Source organism: Polistes dominula, unplaced genomic scaffold, assembly GCF_049000335.1.
Source record: "Polistes dominula isolate Pdom_NZ unplaced genomic scaffold, Pdom_raw_medaka contig_12, whole genome shotgun sequence".
Taxonomy (NCBI): Eukaryota; Metazoa; Arthropoda; class Insecta; order Hymenoptera; family Vespidae; genus Polistes; species Polistes dominula.
The window spans coordinates 3,099,518-3,123,937 of record NW_028301116.1 but is presented as its reverse complement, the minus strand read 5'-3'; the positions used below and the strand labels follow the sequence as shown (position 1 = coordinate 3,123,937).

The following is a 24,420-nucleotide window of genomic DNA, read 5'->3' as shown; positions in this document are numbered from 1 at the left end:
ATATATATGTATGATCGAGTCCCTTTTATTCGAGGATAATTGAATATCAGACGGTAAATGGGCATGGAAGAGAGAAAGAGATGAAAATGGTTCTCTTTTGTAGGAATCTCACTATCCAACAGTAGTGTCAGTCGATATTCGGCCGATTGGAGTAAGGTTAGACTGTAGAACGAGAAGAAACAGGGATGGGGGTGGGTCGGGGGTGAGGTTAGGGGGTACTACGAAAAGGGAAATCAATTTTTTGCCGGATGGTAGTAGGTAGGGCTCATGGAAAATTAAATATCCGTCACCCTGGGACAGATTGTTCGTATCCCTTATACTTTCGTTTCTTCTATCATCTACTTTTTTTTTCTTGAACGTTCCTGTCTGAAAGAACTTTTCCAAGCTTTTCGGAAAGTAGGAATGAAAGAAAGATAAAACGAAACGAAAGGAAAGAGGAAGAGGAAGAAAGAGAGAAGGATAAGCTTAGAAATCCCTTACTTATCTTACTCTCTCTCTCTCTCTCTCCCTTTCTTACCTTTTACTTCTTCAGTTCGTCGTCCCTTTGAAAATTTATATTGATCTTACGACACGCGAGACACGAGAAAATCGAGAATTCTATGAATCATAAATTTTACGCATTTCCCTTCTAACGATCTCATGGTGGTAAGACGTTTCATAAGATAAGGGAAGAGAACATGGCTTTTCTAGTTCTATGTGTATATATATATATATATATATAAATATGTATACATATACATAAGTATGTACTATTCAAGCGTACAGAAACGTGAGAGATTTTCTACTAGTTTTGTATAAAATGTTACACTCTAAAATACATATATATATATAAATTATATTTATTTTTATTATATTATTATATTATTATATTATTAAGTTAGTATAATATAAGATAATAATTTATTAATTTAATATAATTTTATTATATATAAATTATATTTATTGTATTATTTTTTATATTTTTATTATTATTATTATTATATATATATATAAAAATTATATATTTATTATTTATATAATAAAATATATTTTAATAATTAAATAATTAAATAATTTATAAATATATTTATATAAATCATTATTGTAATACTTATATTACAGTTTATAAAATAAATGATGATCTATCGATTACTATAAAATATTGAGATAAAATAATAATATATAATATTTGTTATTATTATTATTATTATTATTATTATTATTATTATTATTATAAAAATTGTATTCTTTAGAAATTACGTGATTCTCTTATCTGAAATTTTGTTCGCATCAATACAAGTAAAAAGGAAATATAATATTTAAGATACTTCAGTTATGTAGCACATCATCTTATATATATATATATAGGTAGAATCCATCGTGGTTGATCAAAAATTAATTGGATTTTCTCCGCTGATCTTCGTGGAGAAGTGTCAGACGTTTTCGTGTATTTACCGTGTAAGAGGATATACTTTGTTAAATTTGTTATTTATTCGACGTCTCAAAACTTAGTTAATCGCATGGTTAAACGGTGATTATAAATCACAATATACTAATAATGATCCATTATGATCCATTATGATCCATCTTTAATAATATTTTTCTCATAAGTATCTATACTTCTCAACATTTATATTTTAAAGATCATATTACGATATATCCAATTTTTTATCTCGTAAGATGAAAATATCAAATAAATATAAAAAACAATAAAAAAAATAATACAATATAAAAATATAAAATATAAAATAAATATAATAATAAAATTAATATAAAATATAAAATAAATATAATAATACATTAAAATGAATACTGAAACAATCACACCAATCAAAAATAATTAATTTTACAATCTTTTTTTCTTTTTGTTTTTCTATTTTTCTTCTTTTTTATTTTTTAGTAATTCTAATGTTAATTATAATATTTTTGATTGAAAAAAGAATTTCATTTAAACAATATATAGTGTAATACTTAGAACTTTGATGTTTTGTACTACACTTCATTGGTATTGTCATTTGTAAATATTAAAAAATATGGTATATATCTCGTTGTTATTGGTATAAGTATTGTGTATCAAAGAAAACTACTTTTACTCATCTTCGACTATTATATGAAGGTACAGTAACTATTGACAAACTGCGGTCGATTACCTTTTTGTAAGTCGGGACACTGATAGATGAAGAAGCTTTCTTATAGGCTAAGGTAATAAATCATCTGACCTCTTCCAATCGACGCGAATTCACCAAGCTTGGTAATAACATGACAAGTAAATTTTTATGCCTATGCTGGAATATAAAAAATATAATATTTATAAGGGATGACAAAGGAATATCTTCTACAATCTTTTTTTAATCAATTATAAATATTATCAAAGAAATAATATAAATATGAATTTTTCATTAATAAATGAAAAAATGAATCTTATATATAAATATTGGAGTGACAAATAAATAATTGGGAATTTCACCAATCATTTTCCTTGAAAAATCCGCAAGTACTTAGTTGTATATATATAACATATATATATTAATAAAATTATTATATTACAAAAATTAAAATACAAAATTATTAAAATTATTATATATGAAATTATTATATTATAAAAATAGAAATAAAAAATTATTAAAATTATATATATATATAAATTATTTACTTTAAATAATATTTTATATATCCTTTTTTTTGTAATTGTATTCTTAAGAGAATCTCATAAAAAAATATTTTTATTATTTTTTCTTTATAGTTTCTTTTTTTTCCTTCTTCTTTTTTTCAATCCTTTTCTTTTTTATTCAGTGAAACGGATAAAAACACGAAATGACATTTTACAACAATACACGTGGCTGGATTTGTATTAATCGATAACACAACTGCACGCTTGTTTCGGCAAATTGGACAAGTTTGAAAATTCTAATTGTATAAATGAGAGAGAGAAAGAGAGAGAGAGAGAGAGAGAAAGAGAGAGAGAGAGAGAAAGAGAGAGAGAGAGAGAGAAGAGAATGCTTTACGTCGAGGGTGGGTGGGTATGTTGCGAACAATTACTATTCAAATACTTGGAAACCGAGAAAATCGTGGGACCGTATAAAATTGATGAACGATGAAAAGAATAATCGTGGCATACTGGATTCCTCGATGAATCCGACATAGCTTTTTTTTTTCTCTTTTATTCCAACATTTTGCTTGAAGAATATATTTTCTCATTTGTTTACTCAAACAATAGAGTTTATAAACACGTTCATATGCACCTCATATGCATTATACATAAGTAGGTACATATTATGTACACAGATATGTATGTATTACGGTTTTATGAGATAGGTTAATTTTTGACTGTAATTTTAAATCGTTTAACGGACAGCTTATCAATGCATTTGTATAATAATATTTGTGTATTCGTATGTAAATTATGCTAATCATCTAGTGATTACAATATGTAGGTATTAAGAAATTTCAAATATTAAAACGTGCAATTTATTCTACAATATTAGGTGGACCAGAAAGTAATGTCACATTTCTAACTTTAAATTTGAAAGAATAAATTTTTAAATAATTTTTATTTTTAATCAATAACGTAATCAACCAATCCGTGTAATCAACAAAATCTTTTTCATTTAGTAATGCAAATTTTTAATACAGAATCGATAAATATTAATCGGTTTTTAATTAAATTTAATTGTTAATTAAATTATTAAAATAATTAAATTAAAATTAAATTATGTAAATATTTTTTTTTATTATATAAACAAATGATATAATTTTTATTTTTTATTTTTTTTCTTATTTTTAATTTTGCTATTTCACACAGAATCATTTATAATAATATTAATTATTCATTTGACTTTATTTTAGTTCTTTCTTCTTCTTTTTTTTTAATTTTTAATTTTGCTATTTCACACAGAATCATTTATAATAATATTATTCATCTTACTTTCTTTTATTTTCTTCTTTTTTTTTTTCTTAATAAAAAAAGAATCGATGTTTCCTCTCGTTAAAAATTCTTCTTTCGAAAGATTTTCTTCTTCTCGTTCTGTATATAAATTACGAATATCATTTGGACTTGAAGTAACATCATATTAAAAATTCCAAAGTGAAATATTAATACGAATCAGTTTTAATTGATTTTATGACAATTTTTAAGGAAGTAGAATATCAAGAAAGTTAGATAAGGAATAAGAAATAAAGAAAGTAAGAAAGAAAGTAAGAAAGAAAGAAAGAAAGTAAGAAAGAAAGAAAAAGATTGACGTAGGTCGCGTTGCATTCTTCTATGTCATTCTCGTGAAAAATTTCATCCACTTTTTCTTGTTTCCTACAATTTTTTTTTCTATGACATGTGTCTCTTAGTATCGTTGAATTTTTTTTTTTTTTTTAATAAACGAACCAATCTGGAACAATTTCAACGATCAATAAAAATCCTAAGTTTGATCCAAAACAAAAAAAAAACACTTTAATCAAAAAGAAAAATCTTTTCTCTATCGAAAGATAAAATCAAAAAACAATTAATAATATTGTAAATTATCGAAAAACAAAAAATTCAATCTGGTAATTCATAAAAATGAATTAAAATGTCGTTAAAATTGATCGTTGTTCTTAAATTCGAATCTTAATGAATTCAAAGATGAAGAAGTTAAATGAAGAAAATAAAAAAAAATAAATAAATAAAGAGAGTAAAAAAAAAAGAAAAAAGGAAGAAAGAAGAAAGAACAAGGAAGAAGACGTAACAAGGAAATTAAGGAAAAAAAAATGTAATATATTATCACCGAGTTATTTGTCGTTGGGTACGGCTTATGCAGCCATTTATACGAGACAGGTTTATCTTTGTTTACGTCATCAAGCCCTTAAGGCAGAGCTGTACGCGAAGCTTATTCGGAGCTTAACGAGTAACCCTCCCCCTTTTCCTACATCACCATCTCTTTCCTCCCTTTTCATTCCTTTCTCTTGGATCACTTCACCCCCCTTCCCCTTTCTTCACTTTTCCTTGCTCTGAACTGGTAAGAAAGAGTTGGATTCGTATTGTTCTATCTTACAGTTCTTTCATTTTTATTTTATTTTATTTTTTATATACACGTGTGATATCAAAGTGGGAATGTCGTGAAACTCGAAAAAAGTTTTTTATAATTTACTGTATATATATATATATGTTTTAATTGAGTATTTTTTGCAAATGATTTTTTTTTTTAACAAAAATAATAATAATAAAATAATAAAAATAATAAAAAAAATAATATTTATAAATATTATTAAAAAAACTTTTACTATACTCTACCTGTTATCTATTTTAATTCTTTTTTATTTCTTTTATTTCTTTTTTGTTATCTTTCCTACGAACCCACCAAGTCAATTTTTTTTTCTCGAAAGGTTATTTTCTTTCTTTCATTCATTCTTTTTTTTTCTACCCTTCGAAAAATCAGATCGTTCTGATAAAAGAGTCAGGATTTGAAAAATCGACAATTCTTCGATAGAAAAAGAAATATATATATATATATATATATATATAGATTGAAAGAAGGGTGGAATAAAAAATTGTCTCACACATATCGAAAAAAAAGTTTAACAATATTATACTAAAGTTTTCTTTACTTTAAAAAATTCATTAAATTCTTAATCCAAAATCTAATCTCAAAATTATAATCTTTTGACACTCGTTAAAAGGTTTGTTTTTAAAAGAATTCGAAATTATTTCAGTCGTAATAATTACCTTATGGGGACAAATAATTTCAATTGTTTATGTTTCGTTTAACTTCCATGTGAAATACACAATGATATGAGGGTGGGGGTAAGAAGGAAAGAAAGGGGTAAAGGTTTACATTTGTTCTTTTCTGAATTCTGTAATAAGACGAACGTAGAAAAATATAAAGAAAATAAAGAAAATAAAGAAAAAAAAAGAAATTAATAAAAGAAAAAAAAGAAGATGGAAAAACTGAAAAGGTAGAGAAGAATGGAATTATAATAATAAACGAGAAGTGTAATTCTTCTTGGAGAATTAAGATAGGACTATTCAACTAGGACTTCTTCGACGTTCTCTCACAGTAGTATTGCGCAGAAGCAAAAAGTTCATTACCTTTTTACCGTGTTCCTTTTCATCGACTTAAAGCGTAAAAGTAACGAACAATTTTGTCTATCTCCTTCTAACTAATTCTCTTTCTTTCATTCTCTTTTTCTTTTTTTCTATCTGTCTGTCTCTCTCACTTAAGCGACATCTGCTAGAAGTATTTTACTTCGGTGCAAGTCTTGTTAAATGTTCGTTTCATGTATTTAGCAACTGTGTGTGTTATTTCCTAACTTTAAATTCTCACCGTACTTTTCTACGATTTGTAACTTTGTTATTTATAATTTAAGATTTTCTTTAAATTAAAATTTTCTTTTTATACATTGTTAATTTCCATTTCTATTTCTTTTCTTTCTTAAAAATTCTTTTAATTTTTTCCATCAAAAGTTTTAGGTCTTTTTTTTGTTTATTTTTGTACAAATTAGATTCTTCTTCACAAATTATTTTTTGTTTTACAATTTATTACATATATTTTTATCATAAACAGATACAAAATTATGAGAAAATTGTAATTAATATATTAGATTATATATATATATATATATGTTTCTAAAATTTGATCTTGAAATTGATTTCTTTATTATATTTCACTTTCTATAATAATTTGTCATCAATTATTATTCATTGTAATAATTTTTACGTTAGTATAGAAATTTAATAACTTAAAATTATCAAACGATTACGAGATAAGTCAAACGATAATCAGATATGATTAATAATTAAATTCGATTAACCATAGAAAAGATACATTAATTTAATATTAATTTTTAATATGAAACAATAAAGATCATTGTAAAAGATTTTATCATGAATTATCGTAAAGTGAACCATTCTATCTTTTACATTTTTTTTTTTTGTTAAAGATACCTACCAACGTCCTTTCATCCCCTATAATCCCACACACATATACATATAATAAGAATTTTATTTGATAAAAGAAGCATTCGTAGGAAAGGTAAAGGAACGATCGTTATTTCAAAGGGTAAAATTTTCAATGGTGGTAAAGTTTGAGCTAAAAGTTCGATTATTGTAGATGTTCATCGAAGTGTGTACGAGAAAAATCGGATAATTCGAGTAAGAAGAAGGAAAGAACGCATTGCGAAGTGGTTCGATTGAAGTAAATCTTCGAATGTAAAAGAAAGAGAAAAAAATAAAAGAAGAAAAAATGGGAGAAATAGAAAAAGAAAGAGAGAAACAGAAAATAAGGGAAAGTGAGGGGATGGGGGAAGGGGGGATGAAGGGAAGAGAAACAGAAACTACTATCCTAGCTGTCTCAAACAAGGACTCGTGTCTCGCGTTTACGATCGAGGGATGAAGTTTTCGGCTAACTCGAAACGTGGCATTTCTGTGAAGTACCAAACCACCCCCTACGAGTTATTCTGGCGTATTTCAAAGCGTCGTTTCCAGAATGATACTCGTAATCTTTTATTTTTTCCACCTATGAACACGTTACTGCTGCTACTGTACTGTACTTGTACGTGTAAATAACAAAATCACACTTGATTATTTTTATTAATTTTGAATGAATTACTTTTGAAGTTACGCGAGTAATGTTTCGAAAATTGAATGTTATTTAAATAGATAAAAAAAAAATAATTAAAAGAAAAACAATTTGGTTATAATCGAATGAATAACGATTTGTTCAAGACGTTGCTCATAAAATATATCGCCCGTGGTCGAAGCCAACGGCATGATAATCGACATATTCTCCGGCTGAAGATTTATGTTATACTCCGATAACGCCAGTTTCAGTATCTAGGAGAAGTAATAATCGTTTATATAGTCTGTAATTTTGATTAATCCATCGTTCAAACGAAACATTACAAATTTAAGATCAAGAACATCAATAATGGTAATTTAAATACTTAAATCAAAATTAATAGAACGATTAATGTATAAACACAAACCTTAACGTAAAACAACTAGTTAACAAATTTATTGATGTGATCTTTATACAAAAAAAATATATTTAATGATTATCGAAAATAATCATTTTAATTTAAAATTAATTATATTGATAATTATAAATATATTTTAATAATTAAAATATGCGTTATAGGAAATTTATAATGTCAAAAAATTATAAAATTTTTAAATTCCTTTAACGCGTATTTTAATAAATAAATATATATTTATAATTATTAATATATTTTAGTCATTGTATTTAAATATTTAATTATTTTTATATATTTTAATAATTAAAATACGCGTTAAAGGAATTTTATAATTTTTTGAAAGTCCTAATAAAGAACTTATTATATTAACGTTATAAATTATATTAATAATTGTAAATATATTTTAATAATTATCCTTAAAATACGCGTCAAGGGATATTCGTAATGTCAAAAAATTATATAAATAATAATAAATAATATTACAATAATATGGACATACGTTAATTGTATTATTTTAATAATTAAATCACTAATATCATTTCAAATAAAATTAATATTATCGTGCTATTTAATAATTATTTTTTGCCATAATATCGTACGATTGTTTAAATATAATGAGTAACGATTACGATTAGTTTTTTAATGAACATTTTTCTTACGAAAGATAGAACTTCGTATTCTTATCTGGAAGAAGTCTAAAGATGCTTTTTTCCGAGTACTTTTTCCCCTTAACATTCCCCTTTCTCCACATCCTCTGTCTTCCCCATTCTTTTTAGCCACCCTTAACGGTAGTAATAAATCATCGATTTCCATCGGCAATAATTCTTTCTCACGAAATTCTTTTTCTTTTTCTTTAATCTTCAAATTTTTCTCTATTTCTACTTCGTACGTTTCTTATATTTGAGTTTGAATTTTGAAATAACATCGATTGTTATTGCGTAATGGATAGAATTCATTTCGTATAATTTGAAACTTGACATATGTTAAAGGGTTATAGGGTAACTTGAAGGGTTGAACGTTTTCTTACTATGAAAAAGCAATAATCTCATCGATCGAGTGTCCACGTTTCATTTATAAGATGAGTACTTGTTTGATCAAACATAAAGTTTACTACTTACGTTATTACTTTTTAATTCGAATGCTTACAAAATTGTCGAGTTTTTTATATTCATTAAATGTTCAAATATTCAATGACTTCAAAAATCATTTAATTATCTTAAAAATCTTTCTTAAAATAAGGCTTTTTAAGTTTAAATCTTGAAGAAATAAGTGGTGGAATGACGAACAAAGCGAAGTAACAAAAAAGATCTAACTTTGGATCGTTGTATGTATATATATTCGCGTGCTTTAAAATATCTTCCCTAGTATCTTATTGCCAAGCGGTAACAGTTTCCTCGTGACTTCTTGGTCCCTCCCCCGCCCCCTGCTTCTACCTTCAACCCCTTCAACCACCTGCCCCCAACACCCTTTCTTCTTTTCTTTCTTCCTTTCCGTTGTCTCAAACCAACTCTAACTGTATGATTCTTAAGACTTCTGTATCAAGTAACGGTAAATACTAAGGGAACTTTAATTAACCGTCTAGGGAACTTGAAATGTTTTTGAAAACTTTCAGTTTAGTTATTTTCTCTGTTACGCAATAATCCTTACAGAATATTTCTTACTCTTCAACGTCTTTCATTATATTTTCACCTGCTTCGTTTTTTACCTTTTCTTAATCCTTAAGCTCGTGCAACAATATTCATATAATATTCATATAATATTCAAAAATAATATTTATATAATATTCAAAAATAATATTATATGAATATTTAAAATTAATATTCATATAATATTCAAAAATAATATTCATATAATATTTAAAAATAATATTATATAAATATTATATATATATATATATGTATATAATGTCAATATAAATATATTGACAATTATAACAAAGATCTGTCAACGATCATTATTCAATCGATCGATATAAAACTGTTATCTCGATCTCTTCATTACTCCCCTAGCGTAATACTAGTAAGAAAAAGAAACAAATACAACAAAAAAGAAAAAAAAAACCGTAGTATAAAAGAAAGGTAAAAAAGAAGATCGAATTTATCTCATTGAGCTTTCTATCGTGAAACGTAGAAGAGTAGTATCCAACTTGATCGACATTGAAGGAGGCGAGAATGGGGAAAAGAAAGCCCCGTTTGGTTGGATAGGAAACTGGCTAAGAGCTTGAAGAGAAGAAAGATAGATAAAAAAGAAAGAGAGAGAAAGAGAGAATTACTGTGGGTGAAGAAAACGTAGTATAAGTGTGGCCTGTAAGAGGCATTTTAAGGCCCCTCGTCACTCGTACCAACCTGGACTAGTAGAACGAACGTGGCAGATAATTACTCCCTCTTAAGCCACGGGTGCCCTGAGCACCAGTGACTGTGAAGGTACTGCTGATAGAGATTGTAGTAGTGGTGATGGTGATGGTGCTGATGGTTATAATTGTAGTAGTGTAGATGAGGAAGCAAGGGGGAATGGAAGTTAGAGGGTTGCTGGTTGAAGTGAAAGAGACTACCAGTTTGGAGCTTATCGATCGGAGCCGTCACACGTTTGCGAGAATAACTCGATGCTGGATTTAAAAATAGTGAGAGAGAGAGAGAGAGAGAGAGAGAGAGAAAGAGAGAGAGGGGCTGAGAGTGAGGGTGAGGAGAGTAAAAAGAGAGGAAACTCGAGTGTCGTTCTTTAACGTATTTAACCTGGCTGGTTGGCTGACTGGTTGGTTGACTGGCTACCTAGCTTGCTAGGTAACTTGCTTGGTTGCTTGCTTGCTTCTTATCAACCATTTCAACTTTCTTCTAGTAGTATTATACTTTTTTTTATTTCTTTTTTTACGTCACCGTTGTCTTTGCTTCTATCGTCTTCCATTTCTTTCCCCTCTTACATTTAAACGAACACAGTAAAATATAAAATATAGTATAATCATATATACATCATTATTTTAATTAAATTATTTATTAAGAGATTGTAGATATTATTATTATATTTTTTTTTTAACTTGGAAAAAGAAACCAGTTATGCGTTCTATCAACTTTGACAATTCTGTTATCTTCGAATGTTTCTTTTGGTTTTATAATATAATTCGTCGATTATAATGTTTATTTAAATATTTCGTTTATTTTTTTTTTCTAGAAAGAGGAATAAAAAAAAAACGTATTTCTATCGTTACTAAATATCAAATTGAATTTTGCAAGTAATCAATAACGATTAAGTTTATCGTATTAGTTTCGCTAAAAAGAGGGAGTGTGCAATTTTTTAATTCTTTTTTTCTCCATCGCTCCATGTAAATTTAATATATATATATATATATATATATGTATCAGTAGGAAGGGTAAAATGTTATTAATTATAATATTAATCTAAATCATTTTACTCGATCTTTTGTCATTATTATTATCTGACAAGATTATCTCTTCAGGTATTGTCATAGATTCTACTATGGGACGTGAAAAGGAAGTTTGATCGTTTGATCAAATCAAATGTCTTCTTTTACTAACTTATATGTCAACGAATCAAGGATAACGATAAAAGGATCGGAGTATGGATAATGGATAAATCTTTTTATTGCGTTTTCTCTTAGAAAGAGTTTTCAGACTATGGGACGCTAGGAGCAAAATTACAAAGCTAACAATTTTCACTCAAAATGTTTATGGTACTTCTTTACATAGATACGTTTGTGAATGTTTTGAATATGTATGTATGTGTGTGTATGCATGCGTAGGTGGATGGGTGTATTGGTTTCTTTTTCTTTTTTATTTTTTTTTTTGTTCATTTCTGTGTTCAACTGCGGAAAAATTACAGATGCGTAACGATTTTGTTCATTCGTTCGTTCGTTCGTTAGTGATCACAGCAAGAATTTTCTTTTTTTTTCAGGATTTGTTTTCGTTTATCTGTTTATAACGTCACAATGCATTCGTGGCCATTGAACACACGTTTTTAGTGGCTTTTACATAAATATATATGTATATAGGTATTGATATAATCGATCAATAAAAATATTTAATATGATAAATCGATTAAATTGTATAAAATTTGGATAGAAAAGTAGTTGTTATATCAATGATTAAAAGTAGCAATCGTTGGTTAGTTAGTTATTTTGTTTTTTTTTAATTGAAAATGAAATGTGTCATTTAATCGAATATCCAGTGGATTTATTAATTGTATTAGTGTTTAGGTGTGTATTTTTTTGTTATATTTAGAAAATATTCAAAAATAAAAGACACTTATTTAATAATTTTAGTAATATTAATTAATATAATAATAAAATAACTTTTCATAATTATTCGAACTAAATGGAATAGGTAAGAAAATTAAAAAAAAAATAGTCATACAAATCATAATTTTAATATTTTTGTTTTTCAAATTAAAGAAAAAAATGTAATAAACTTTTACATTTCGAATAATCGACGTTCAGATTTGTGTTGTTTCGTTTTTCTTTTTTTGTTTGTTTTTTATTCGATCAAACGTAAGACCGAATTGTTGTAAAACATCGCGAAACTTGACGTCGAATAATTCGATATATTCGAATCGAAAGAAACAGTTTGAAAGGCAGGAAACCAACTATGTCATTTACACCGATTTTTCGAAGGACAATTGACAGGTGCTTGAGTACCCAGCATCTTTTATCGTCGATTACCGATCTCCCAATTTCTCGTCGTTTCATTCAAAAATCCCAGATGCCTCTTTTTAATATTTTCTTTTTACGATGATTGTCATTTAACATTAAACAATATCAAAGTTCAATAAAATTAAGAAAGAAAAAAAAGATTGATAATTGAATAATAATAAAATAAAATTGTAATAATAATAATTAATTAAATATAAATAATTTTTTTCTTTCATCAATAAATTCTGATCTTTATTGTTAATTATTTTTTAGGATGGATAAATTCAAAATCTATTTAATATAAAACTTAACATAAATTTGTCAGATCCTAATGAGCAAAGTTTATATAATCCGATGTACTAGTTAATGAGATAATTATTATCATACTTTTAAATATATGTCAGAATTTATAATCCTGTAGAACATAACATTAAATATTTTTTTTAGACAATATTCTGAACAATCTTTTTCCAATTAATCGTTCAATAAACAAATTACGTACGATATTCAATTTCGTATTATTTTAACTTATTTCTTAAAGAACTTATCTTGGAACTTAAATATTTCCAAAACTTTATTTTGAAATTAATCAAATTAATTTTTACCCGAAATATAATACTTAATTTTTTTTAAATAAATAATTAAACATATATAACTTACTTCACATGTGTGTGGGTGGTTGTGAAAATATATTTGAAAATACTCGAATATTAAATTACAAATTAAATTAAATTTTTGTTAACCCTCATTTATATTTTTTTTTCTTTTATCCATTGCAGTTCGAGAACTGAGAGGGGTCAGCAGGGGGTGAGAAGGCGAGAAGAAATGAGGTGGACGTGACACAATGACATGATGAAGAGCCTGGTGGGGATCATGTGGATAGTGTTGGTGCTCATATCAGGTAGGTACTATAAATCTTGGTATCACGAATTTTGTTGGTGTGACTCAAGATAATATCGATGTCTTTTCATACTGAAAAGATCTAATATTTCTTTTCTTTATATATATATATATATATATATATAAATTATTAAAGACACGTACATATTTTCTTAACAAATACATTTAAATCATGTATATCATTTTAAATGACACTCAGATTTTGGAATTAGAAATGTAAGAAAAATTACAAAAAAAAATATAAAATAAATTATAATATATAAAATAAAATATATGTAAATGCATATAATATATATAAATTATATATATTTTATTTACAATATATAAATATATTTATTAAAAATATATTTTAAAAAAATAAATATATATATATATATATATATATATATATATATATATATATTATAATTAATTTAAAAATATGTAATTTTTATAAATATAACATAATTTATAAAAAATGTATATATTATTTATATAAAATATATATAATTTCTTAATACATTTTTAGATACACATGCGTTTGTTTTGTTTTTATTTTGTTTTGGTTTTGTTTTTATTTTGTTTTGGTTTTGTTTTTATTCCTTTTTAATTGAAATTTATGAGATAGAATAAATAAGTGTATTGAAATATTGTTGATGATTACTTGGCTGGTATATATTCGGAATTTTTGAATTTCTTAAATTCAATGTTTAATCGATTAGGTGAAATTTGATCTGGATTTGATCCAACCACTCTTTCTCTTTATCTTTCTCTCTCTGTATATAATTTTCTTATCATTCAATTTCATTCAAATAAATTTGAATTTAAATATACGTAAACATATATAAAGATATCAAACATGTTAAAACGTTGAGATACGATCATTCTCTCTGGCAAATGCATTATTTCAAATTTAATAAAAATGATTTAAGATCGTTTTGGGAATAAAGAAAAATATTACATTAACATTTTTCACTTTATACTATGTTTCTTTTTTTTCTTTTTTTATTTATTTATTGTTTTTCTTTTTTTCAAGTATTTCATCGAACGATATCGATATATATATATATTTATATGTATAGCAGTTTTCTCTCGTAAATATATTTCTAGATGTGGTAAACTAAAATTCGTTCTTTTTCTGCAAGAAGATGTGTCGTGGGATTTGTCACGTAACATCGATCTCTAAGTGTTTCCTAAATTGGGTATACTTTTGATATTTTCTCTCACGATACGTTTAGTTTATCGAATTTATTTATTTTAAATATGTAAAAATATTTATCTTTCCTCTGTTACCTATGTTTCTTAGTAATAAATCTAATAATTTTTATATAAGTAATTTATATATATATATATATATATATATATATATATATATAATATTATATAAATAATATAATATATAAGTAGTATATATTATTATTATTATTATTATTATTATTATTATTATATTAATATAATTGTAAGTAATTAAATTAATATAAATATAATTATATATACATATTTAAGTAACATATAAAAATTGTTTTAATATGAATTTCGTATAATTCGAGCTAATAAATATTTATTTTATTTATTTTCGATTATTAAAAAATATAGACGAAGATATTTTATTTTTATTTTTTGCATCATTAAATATTAACATATTTTTCTCGTCACCCCATATTTTATTTTCTACCAAATTTATATAGAACATAATTCTATTCAAGAATAAATTATTTATTAATCATCGATCTATTTTGTTTCTTTTTTTTTTGTATTTTAAATCCAATAAGGTGCACACATAATTTTAAAATTATTTGAATAAAATTAAAAAAATACTATTTATCTTATTTCCTCATAGTATAATCGAAAACCATAATAATAAAAATGTATATTATCGATTATTTTGATCGAAATAAAAAAGACAAAAACTTAAGTTTGTATAAAGATCGAGAAATGATCAATTTTTTGTTAAACAAATCCCATAAGACAGTTCGATAATTCTAAAAATACGATTTATCGAGATACTAGAATTTCGTTTGAACGAAAATTTCAAGGTAAAATACAGAAACACGAGGGAATCGTTATTAAACAGTTTCCAAAGCCACACATTATTCATCGACGATACTTTACGAGTTTTCTCCGTAACCCTTCGACCCTTTCGTGGTAGTGATGGTAGTGGTGGTGGTAGTTGTTCGATACGACCAACCACGTTGGCAAGGTTTTTAATTTTTGAAACCTAGCCAAAAAAAAAGAACTAAACCTTTTCGGATCGCGGATACGGTTTAACAAGCAGTTGAAACCTCGTGCGGAAAACACAGAAAAAAAAAGACCTGTCACGAGTTATCAGAAAGAGAAAGAAAAAAAGAAAAGGGGGTGAGAGGCTGAGGGAAGGGAGGGAAGTAAAAAAAAAAGTTTTCACAAAAACAAGTTGGAAAGAAGTGTAAAAATGGTTGAAAGATAACTATGAGAGAAAATAGGATGAGAAAGTAAGAAAATAAGAGAACGAGAGAAAGAAAGAAAGAGAGAGAAATATAGAGGGGGGATGGGAGTATAGAAAAAGGAAGAAAAATTGAGAGAAAAAAGAGAGAGAGAGAGAGAGAGAGAGAGAGAGAGAAAGAAAAGGAAATGGACAAAAAAATATTACGAGAAAGGAAGAGAAAGATGGAAGAAGTGTTATGATAAAAAAAATTATAGTTATATAATAATAATAACAATAATAATAATAATAATATATAATAATTTATTATTATATTAAATATAATAAATAAATAAATATAAATAAAATATAAAATAAAAATAAATAAAAATATAATAATTATAATATAAGAATATTTTAATATTAAATATTTTATTTAATATATATTATAAATATATATATTAATATAAAATAAATATAATATTAATTTTGTATTAATATAAAATATATATTATATACTATATTATATAATATAAAATATATAATATTAATTAATTTGAAAAATGAAATAATTTAAACATTACAATCAAAGATATTCTTCGAATATAAATTACATTGTAAAATTTTTTTTAACACATTATCCAAATATAAATTATTTTTAAACGTTCATTGAAATATTATTTAATTCTCCGAATGACATATATATATTATAATGATTATTCTAAGTGCCATTATCTATTAGAATAATTTTAACGTTTTTTTCTTTTATTATTATTATACGTTAAAGTAGGAGGTATCTTAAAAGGGTCAGGAATAAAATGAAGAAAATAAAAAAAAGTGAAATAAATCCATTATAAAATATCTCAGTTGGTGGACCCTTCACTTTCGTGTGGCAAACGCAAATAGAATGATAATTCAAAGTATCATTTGAAAACCCTAATGCTAGAATATAAAATACCATTTTACTTTACTTGGAGTCTAATGGAGACGAGAGATTTAAGCGATTCACTCGTTACTCTGGAATCTTCAAACTTCCTAAACGACATCAACGACAGAGAAGAAATGTATTTCTTCTTTTCTTTTTCTCTCTTTCTTTCTCTTACTTTTTTTTAGATGAAAGAACGTTAGAAAATAGATAAAATGCAAGAAAAAACGATTGATAAGAGCACCCAGTGAAGATTTTAAAAGAAAGTGAAAGAGGAAGAGAGACAGAGTTATCACAGAAAACGAGATATTATATCTTTTTCTTTTTCTATTATTTCTTTTAGATTTCGAACAAAGTTGCATTCACATACAGCGAGATTTTTATTACATTACATTACAATAATATTATTATTAATAATATATATTAATTATCAAATATATAAAATAATGAAATATATAAATATAAATTAAAATATAAATATTAAAATAATCAAAATATATAATATTAATTATCAAATAATATAAAATAATATTTACAATAATAAATATTTTGTAAAAATAAAAAGAAACATTATTCCAAAGATCGATTAAAGTTTCATTCAACGAAAGATAGTGGAAATAATATTAATAAAAATGTTGAAGGATATTATAGCAATGAAATATTTCTTAATGGAACTGAATATATCAAGAATACTATATTTATATTTAAATGTGTCTAAGAAAGAAAACCGTAAGCGTATGTTTAATCGTGGAAAACGAAAAATAGGTAAATGAGGATGAAAGTAAAAACTCGGGAAAAGTGAAGGGGTGAAAAAGAAAAAAAAATGATAGAAATAAAGATATACGTTATAAAAATGTAAAACTTGTGGTTAAAGGCATACGATATTCTCTCTCTCTCTCTCTCTCTCTCCCTCTCTCTCTTTCTCTCTCTCTGGATCTCTTTAATACGGTGTTATTTCGAATTACAAGAGCACAAGGACAAACGTATACATTCTTTTGATCTTTTACCTACATCTAGTTCTCCTTTCGTTTTATTTTTTTTTAACTTTTACTCTTTAGGTTCAACATGTTCTTCCAGCGAAATTAAATGTAAGGTGTAATTTTCAACATTGTTACTCGCTCGAAACTACCGTTAATGTCCCTTTGAGCGATCCTTGTCTTGATATTCTGAAAGGCTTAAAAATTTAATTACAACTGAGAGTAGTAACGATGAAATTCTTCGAAGAAAATTTTATAATACAATAATCACTTCTCTTTTACGAATCATTGACAATTTAATAGAAAAAAAAAAAATAAATAAATAAAAAAGACAAAAATAAAACTAAATTGTTTTACTTCTATACTTTTTCATATACCTTTCTCGATTCTTTTTTGAATTAAACAATTCAATTTACGATTAACATAATTGATCGAAGTAATTTTATCCCGTTATCTTTTTATTTTTATATAAAATTATTTTATATAATTAATTTTATTTAATATTTATTTAATATAAATTATTTTATATAATTATTTTATTTAATATTTTATATAAAAAATAAAAAAAGAGATTATAGATATATAATAAATTTATTTTGATGATTTTTATGTCAATTTTATATGCTTCAATCTCAACTAGTCGATTTGAACGAATGTTCATGGCCAATTGTACAAGATTATCGTGAATTGTTTAGTATATTGTTATTTGTTTTTTATTTGTTTTTTTTTTGTTATATTTAGGATGCTCAGGAAATCCAGACGCAAAGCGACTTTACGACGACCTCCTATCGAATTACAACAAATTGGTACGTCCGGTGGTAAACGTCACGGATGCCCTCACCGTCAAGATCAAGCTCAAACTATCGCAGCTCATCGACGTGGTCGGTTGATGATGATGATGATGATGATAATGTGACGATGATGATGATGTTGTCATCGAGTAATTCACGTAAAGTATATCAGTAAATTACATACGATCGTTAACGTCTCTTCCGTTTTGCTCTTATTTCAGAACTTGAAGAATCAGATCATGACAACGAATCTTTGGGTCGAACAGGTATTATATACATTTATCAATTATTATATTTAGATTTGTTCTTTTTTTATTCATTTATCATATTCAAATTATCTATAATATTATTTTGTAAATTAAAGAATATATATATTGATGTGCAAGTTATTACGAGAGTGGTTTAACAATTTAGTTGACAAATTCATTCCATGATTTAATACATATTATAAATAATTTGAATGTTATTGTCATTATCAATGTCATTATCAAAAAAAAAGTAATATAACGCAAGATATTGTCTATTTGGATTATATTTATAATATAATGTGAATTAATTTTCTATTATAAATATAATCTATTATATTTATAATAGAAAAAATCTTTTATATAATACTTGTGTTATAAAACAAATCATTAATTATTATTATCAACGAAATAAAATAGAAATGTAAATTTCAAGAAGAAAACATATAATGACGATACTAAATAAGATAAAGACAACCATATTAAATATTAAATGGTGGGTTAGAGAGTTTGGGAAAGGAAAGGCAGGTGGTGGACTGGTTAAAAGCTGTGTGGTTATCGATGGTCGTGCATACATTATCGTTGATACAAACGGTATGCTGCACTCGCGTTCGTGCAAAGAACCGCAAGAGAAACTTCGTCAATGTGTGTACACGCTCATGTAGTTCCATGTTGCGTACAACCGCTCTTCTAGCTTCAACTTCCTCTTTGCATCGTTACATCCTCTTAAAATCGATCGTTTTCCTTCCTGTAAATGATCTATGGTCGAAGATGTAAAATATAAAAAAAAAAATACAATAAAGAAGATATGCAAATAAATAAATAAAAAATTATCTAACATAAGTTGCCATTATTTTTGTACTATTATATAATTATATACTAAAATATATACTATATACATAATATTATATTATATCATTATTATATATTAATATTATATATATATATATATGTAATATAATATAATTTTATTATATTATATTATATTATATTATTTATATCATATAATATAATAATATAATAATAATATAATAATAAAATATAATATATTATATTTACTATGTTATATATAACATAATATACTATAATATTATATATATAATTAAATAATCAAATAATTATTATTATATTTTATTCACGTAGAAAAAAATGGAAGAAGCCTTATTATTAAAAAAAAAAATTCTTAATTCTTTTTTATAAGCGCAACTTATGAGTTTTGGTTTAACGCAAAGCCACGTTTCGGCTTGATGGAAAATGGAAAAAAAAGAAAGAAAAAAAAGAAAAATACAGAACGCTTACGTGCTAAAATCTCCTTCGTTCTCGTCGGACAAACTCTGAAAACTTTAGCAAAGTAATTCTAGGAGAGTCGGCTTATTGCCTTATATATATATATATATATATATATATATATATATATATATATATATATACATGCATACATGCATACATATACAATATATATATACCTATTTTATTTTTTTTTGTGTTTTCTTCTTTACCTTTCCACAGTTTCGTTGTTTCGGTTTTTTTTACCTTCTCTATCTTCCCGTCCCCCTTACTCTTTCTCATTTTTTTGGAAAGTAGAGAAAAAAAAATATTTCGTTGCACGCGATGGATTGAAAACAACTGGAGAAGCGAAACGTACTAAAAAAAGAAAAAAAAAAGATTAAAAATAAAAATCTTTTTTCTTTTTCGTTTTGTTTTTTTCCCCCCTGTTAGTAACAGGTCACGCGAAAGCAGATAACGCGCCGAAACATACGAAACATCCCCAAAATAAAAAAAAAATATATTTTTCTGTATATATATATGTATATGTATATATAAGTACGTTTATATGTATTCGTATCATGTATATTAAATGGACATGATTTCAACAGAAAACACCTGGACAATTTTTTGTAGAGAGCACGATTAAAGTTTTCTATTTTTGTTTTTCACATTGTTTTATATTTTTTTTTTTCAGTCATGGTACGATTACAAATTAAAATGGGATCCGAAGGAATACGGCGGAGTGGAAATGTTGCACGTGCCATCCGATCATATATGGAGACCCGATATAGTTTTATACAACAAGTAAGCTTTTTTACAGATATTTTTCTTTTTCTTATTTATATAAAAAAATAAGAAAATATTTTTTATCATCGATATATTTAAAAATATATACGAATTTATTTATTATTTTACGTCTACTATGCAAATTATTGTATTACGTTGATTAATTTTATTTTTTATTATATCAAAGGAATAATTTCATTCAAAAATGTATATTTTAATTGTTTATATATTTAAAGTGCCGACGGTAATTTCGAAGTAACATTGGCCACCAAGGCAACGTTAAATTACACAGGAAGAGTCGAATGGAAACCACCGGCGATTTACAAGTCTTCCTGCGAGATTGACGTTGAATATTTTCCTTTCGACGAACAAACCTGCGTTATGAAATTTGGATCGTGGACCTACGATGGTTTCCAGGTAAGAAATAATCAATTACAATTGAAAATTCTTATTATTTTTCTTCCCATTTTTTGTTTTACAATTTATCAACTGTTCAACTAACGACGTTAATGCAAAATGTACGTTTAAACATTTGGTATAATATAAACAAAAGCAACTATTGTTAGTAAAATTTTTATGAATAAAATAATAATACATTAGCATTGTTATTAAATTAAAACAAAAATAAAAAGAAGTAATAATAAATAAGAAAATTTCAATCATATTGTTTCAAACGAATTACACAAATATTTATTGTATTCATAGAGAATCTATTTGTTAATATATTGTAAAAACAAATTCTCTTATTTTTTCTTTAACTTTCTCTCTATTTTTTCATCTTCCTTCTAATGGAACAATATTTCATATATATATATTTTTTATGTTGGTTTATATCACCATCGAGATTTTTTGTTTTTACCTATACGAGGATAACGAGAGGCGAATAAATATGATGAACGCGTAACAAATGGACTCTTGGACATCACAACGAGGAGAGAGAGAGAGAGAGAGATATTAATCGCTTGAAAATCGATTTTCCTCGTTTGCTCGTTGTGTTGTCATTATTCGTGGCCACGAAGTAGGTGATTTGCGAATAACGATAAGTGAACAGAGAGACGGAGAGAGAGAGAGAGAGAGAAAGAGAGAAGAGAACAAAAAGAGAGAGAAATTTATTTTCTAAAATGATCTCGTTTTAGTTATAAGCTTCATCGTACAATATATAAATACTGCTTAATCTTCAATTACATATTTCAAATAAATATATTACATTTCTATATATACATATATATACTAGAATTCTTAAGTCATGCGTTGTTGTGGTTTTGTTATAAAATATTGATTTAATATAATTCTAAACTTAGAAACTTTTAGTATTTAGTAATATTTATTAATTAATAATTATATTTTTTATATATTAATTTTAAATTATATATTTTATATTAATTAATTTATTATTATTTAATAATAAACTATTTAGTAAATTATAACAACACACCAAATAATATCATAATTAAAAAAGAATACTCGAAAAAATATTAAAAGCAAAATTATGTCATATGAAAATCTGAAAAAAAAACATGAAATAATTGAATTGTAATACAACACCATCTATTGAAAACTTACAGAACTTAGAAACTTAGGTAATCTTAAAATAATAAATCCTTAAATTATCGATAAAAAATATAAAATAAACGCGAGAAAAACTATCCTATGGTACTAGTTTGACTTTGTCAAAATATTTCCACAATATATCACGTAAAATCATTACCAACCCCCTCTATATATACCAAAAAAAAACCCCAAAAAATAGAGAATAAAATAAAAGGTGGGTGATATAGATAGTAAATTTGAATATTGGATAGAACACTAGATTTTAATATTACGTCGTTCAACGTTCGTTGTTGTTCACTGACGCTGTATTTACGTTTCCCCCTCCCACCCCTTTCTCTACCTTTGCATTGCATAATACTCACACCGAAGTTATATACAAGCAGGTTATGTAAAACTGGCGAGAATTTGAATATTCGAATGGTCAATCTTCCTGAGCATTCTAATATTCTCTCCTATCGAGAGAAAGAGAGACAGATAGACAGGCAGACAGACAAACAAACAGAGACAGAAGAGGCATCGAGTAACGCTGATTGATAGCTTCTCCGATGCATATTGTATATCGTATATCAGGCTATTTCAATATCCTAGACAATTGTCCTCTCTCTCTCTCTCTTCTTCCCCCACCCCTTATATTTCTCTCTCTCTCACTTTCTATCTTCGTTTCTCGGACGACAATCGACAAGGACGGTTTCTCCAATGTGGTTTAACCGAGAATCTCTCTCTCTCTCTCCCTTTCTCTCTCTATCTGTGTGTGTTTCTCTCTCTCTGGATTGGAATAGAAATAGGAATAGAAAGTAGAGAGAGTAAGATGGAGAGACAGCTTCGGATTTAACGTGCAGATGGATGCAAATGTCAAAGATATCGAACAGCATTCGGGTTGTTCGAGGAAGATCGATAATATCACGAATGACAATTGTGTACGTGTCGTATTCTTTACTTACATTTATGTGTACCAATCTATTTCCTATTTCCATTTGATTTTTTTTTCAATTAACGATCATCCCCGATTGACACGAATTTAAGATATTATTTTGTTTTTATTTTTTTGTTCATTTTTTACGTCTCGGTTACAAATCAATCTTTTATTTTAAGTATATATATATATATATATTAGATTTGATATATAGATTAGATTAATGTAGATATTAATGTGCCCATAATTATAAAGTGGTGTAAGTCAAAATTTAGAACAAAAATTAAATGCAAGTTTATAGGTTATTTCACACTATGTAACTCAAAACACACTAACTACGTAGGTCAAAATTAAAAAAAAAAGATAAATGTAAGTTTATATTGGTTATTTCATACTACGTAAGTTAAAATTTAAAAATTTAGATAAATTTTAAATATTTCAAATTAAATAAATTTAATATATTATACAAATAAAATAAATTTTAAATATTCAATATTTAAATAAAAAATAAATGTAAGTTTATAAATTATTTTACACTAAGTAATTTTAAACTAAATTAATTCAGTATAATTGTAATAATATTTTCAAAAATGAACCTTTAGAAAGTGTTTGTTATTTCAATATTATATAGAATTTATTTATTGTTAATGTTCAAATGGAATCCTTTAATTAAATATTTCAAAACAAGTGATACATGACTTTTATGTGAAAGATTTGTAATAGATAAAATATGTAAATTAGTTAAGTTAATACCTTATCTAGTTTCCTTTCTTTTATTATTATCTTCACTGTTTTAGGTCGATCTCAGACACATCGACGAAATGCGTGGCAGTAACGTCGTCAATATTGGCGTCGATCTGTCGGAATTTTATACTTCCGTCGAGTGGGACATACTCGAAGTTCCGGCTGTTAGGTAACGTTAAAACTTCTAATCTAGTTTAAAACCCATACGTATTAGAGACGATTTTCATTTGAGGGTTTGAGATAATTGATGGTATGGGATTTGAGATGATTTATTTCTTTTAATTAATATTATTAAATTGTACGAAAAGTTTATAACGATTTAATAATACATTATATTTATTACTATTTATTTTAACTTATAAATAGTAATGGATGATATCTTTATT

At 25.6% G+C, this 24,420-nt stretch overlaps 1 protein-coding gene across 6 annotated transcripts in view; it reads left to right on the top strand.

The window, feature by feature from the left end:
• The window catches only part of nAChRa3 (nicotinic acetylcholine receptor alpha3 subunit), a 106,588-nt gene that overhangs the window by 70,539 nt on the left and 11,629 nt on the right, over positions 1–24,420 (top strand). For 2 of the 6 annotated variants that reach the window (XM_015322925.2, XM_015322916.2), the window contains exons 3-8: positions 13,336–13,457; positions 18,477–18,616; positions 18,748–18,792; positions 20,735–20,844; positions 21,063–21,243; positions 24,088–24,203. In XM_015322925.2, coding sequence (XP_015178411.1) covers positions 13,406–13,457; positions 18,477–18,616; positions 18,748–18,792; positions 20,735–20,844; positions 21,063–21,243; positions 24,088–24,203 — 644 coding nt within the window. In that variant the 5' untranslated portion in view covers positions 13,336–13,405. Of the gene's footprint in view, positions 1–10,550; positions 10,698–13,335; positions 13,458–18,476; positions 18,685–18,747; positions 18,793–20,734; positions 20,845–21,062; positions 21,244–24,087; positions 24,204–24,420 lie in introns of those variants that run through there. The other 4 variants (XM_089176867.1, XM_089176866.1, XM_089176868.1 and 1 more) reach the window with 4 other exon arrangements.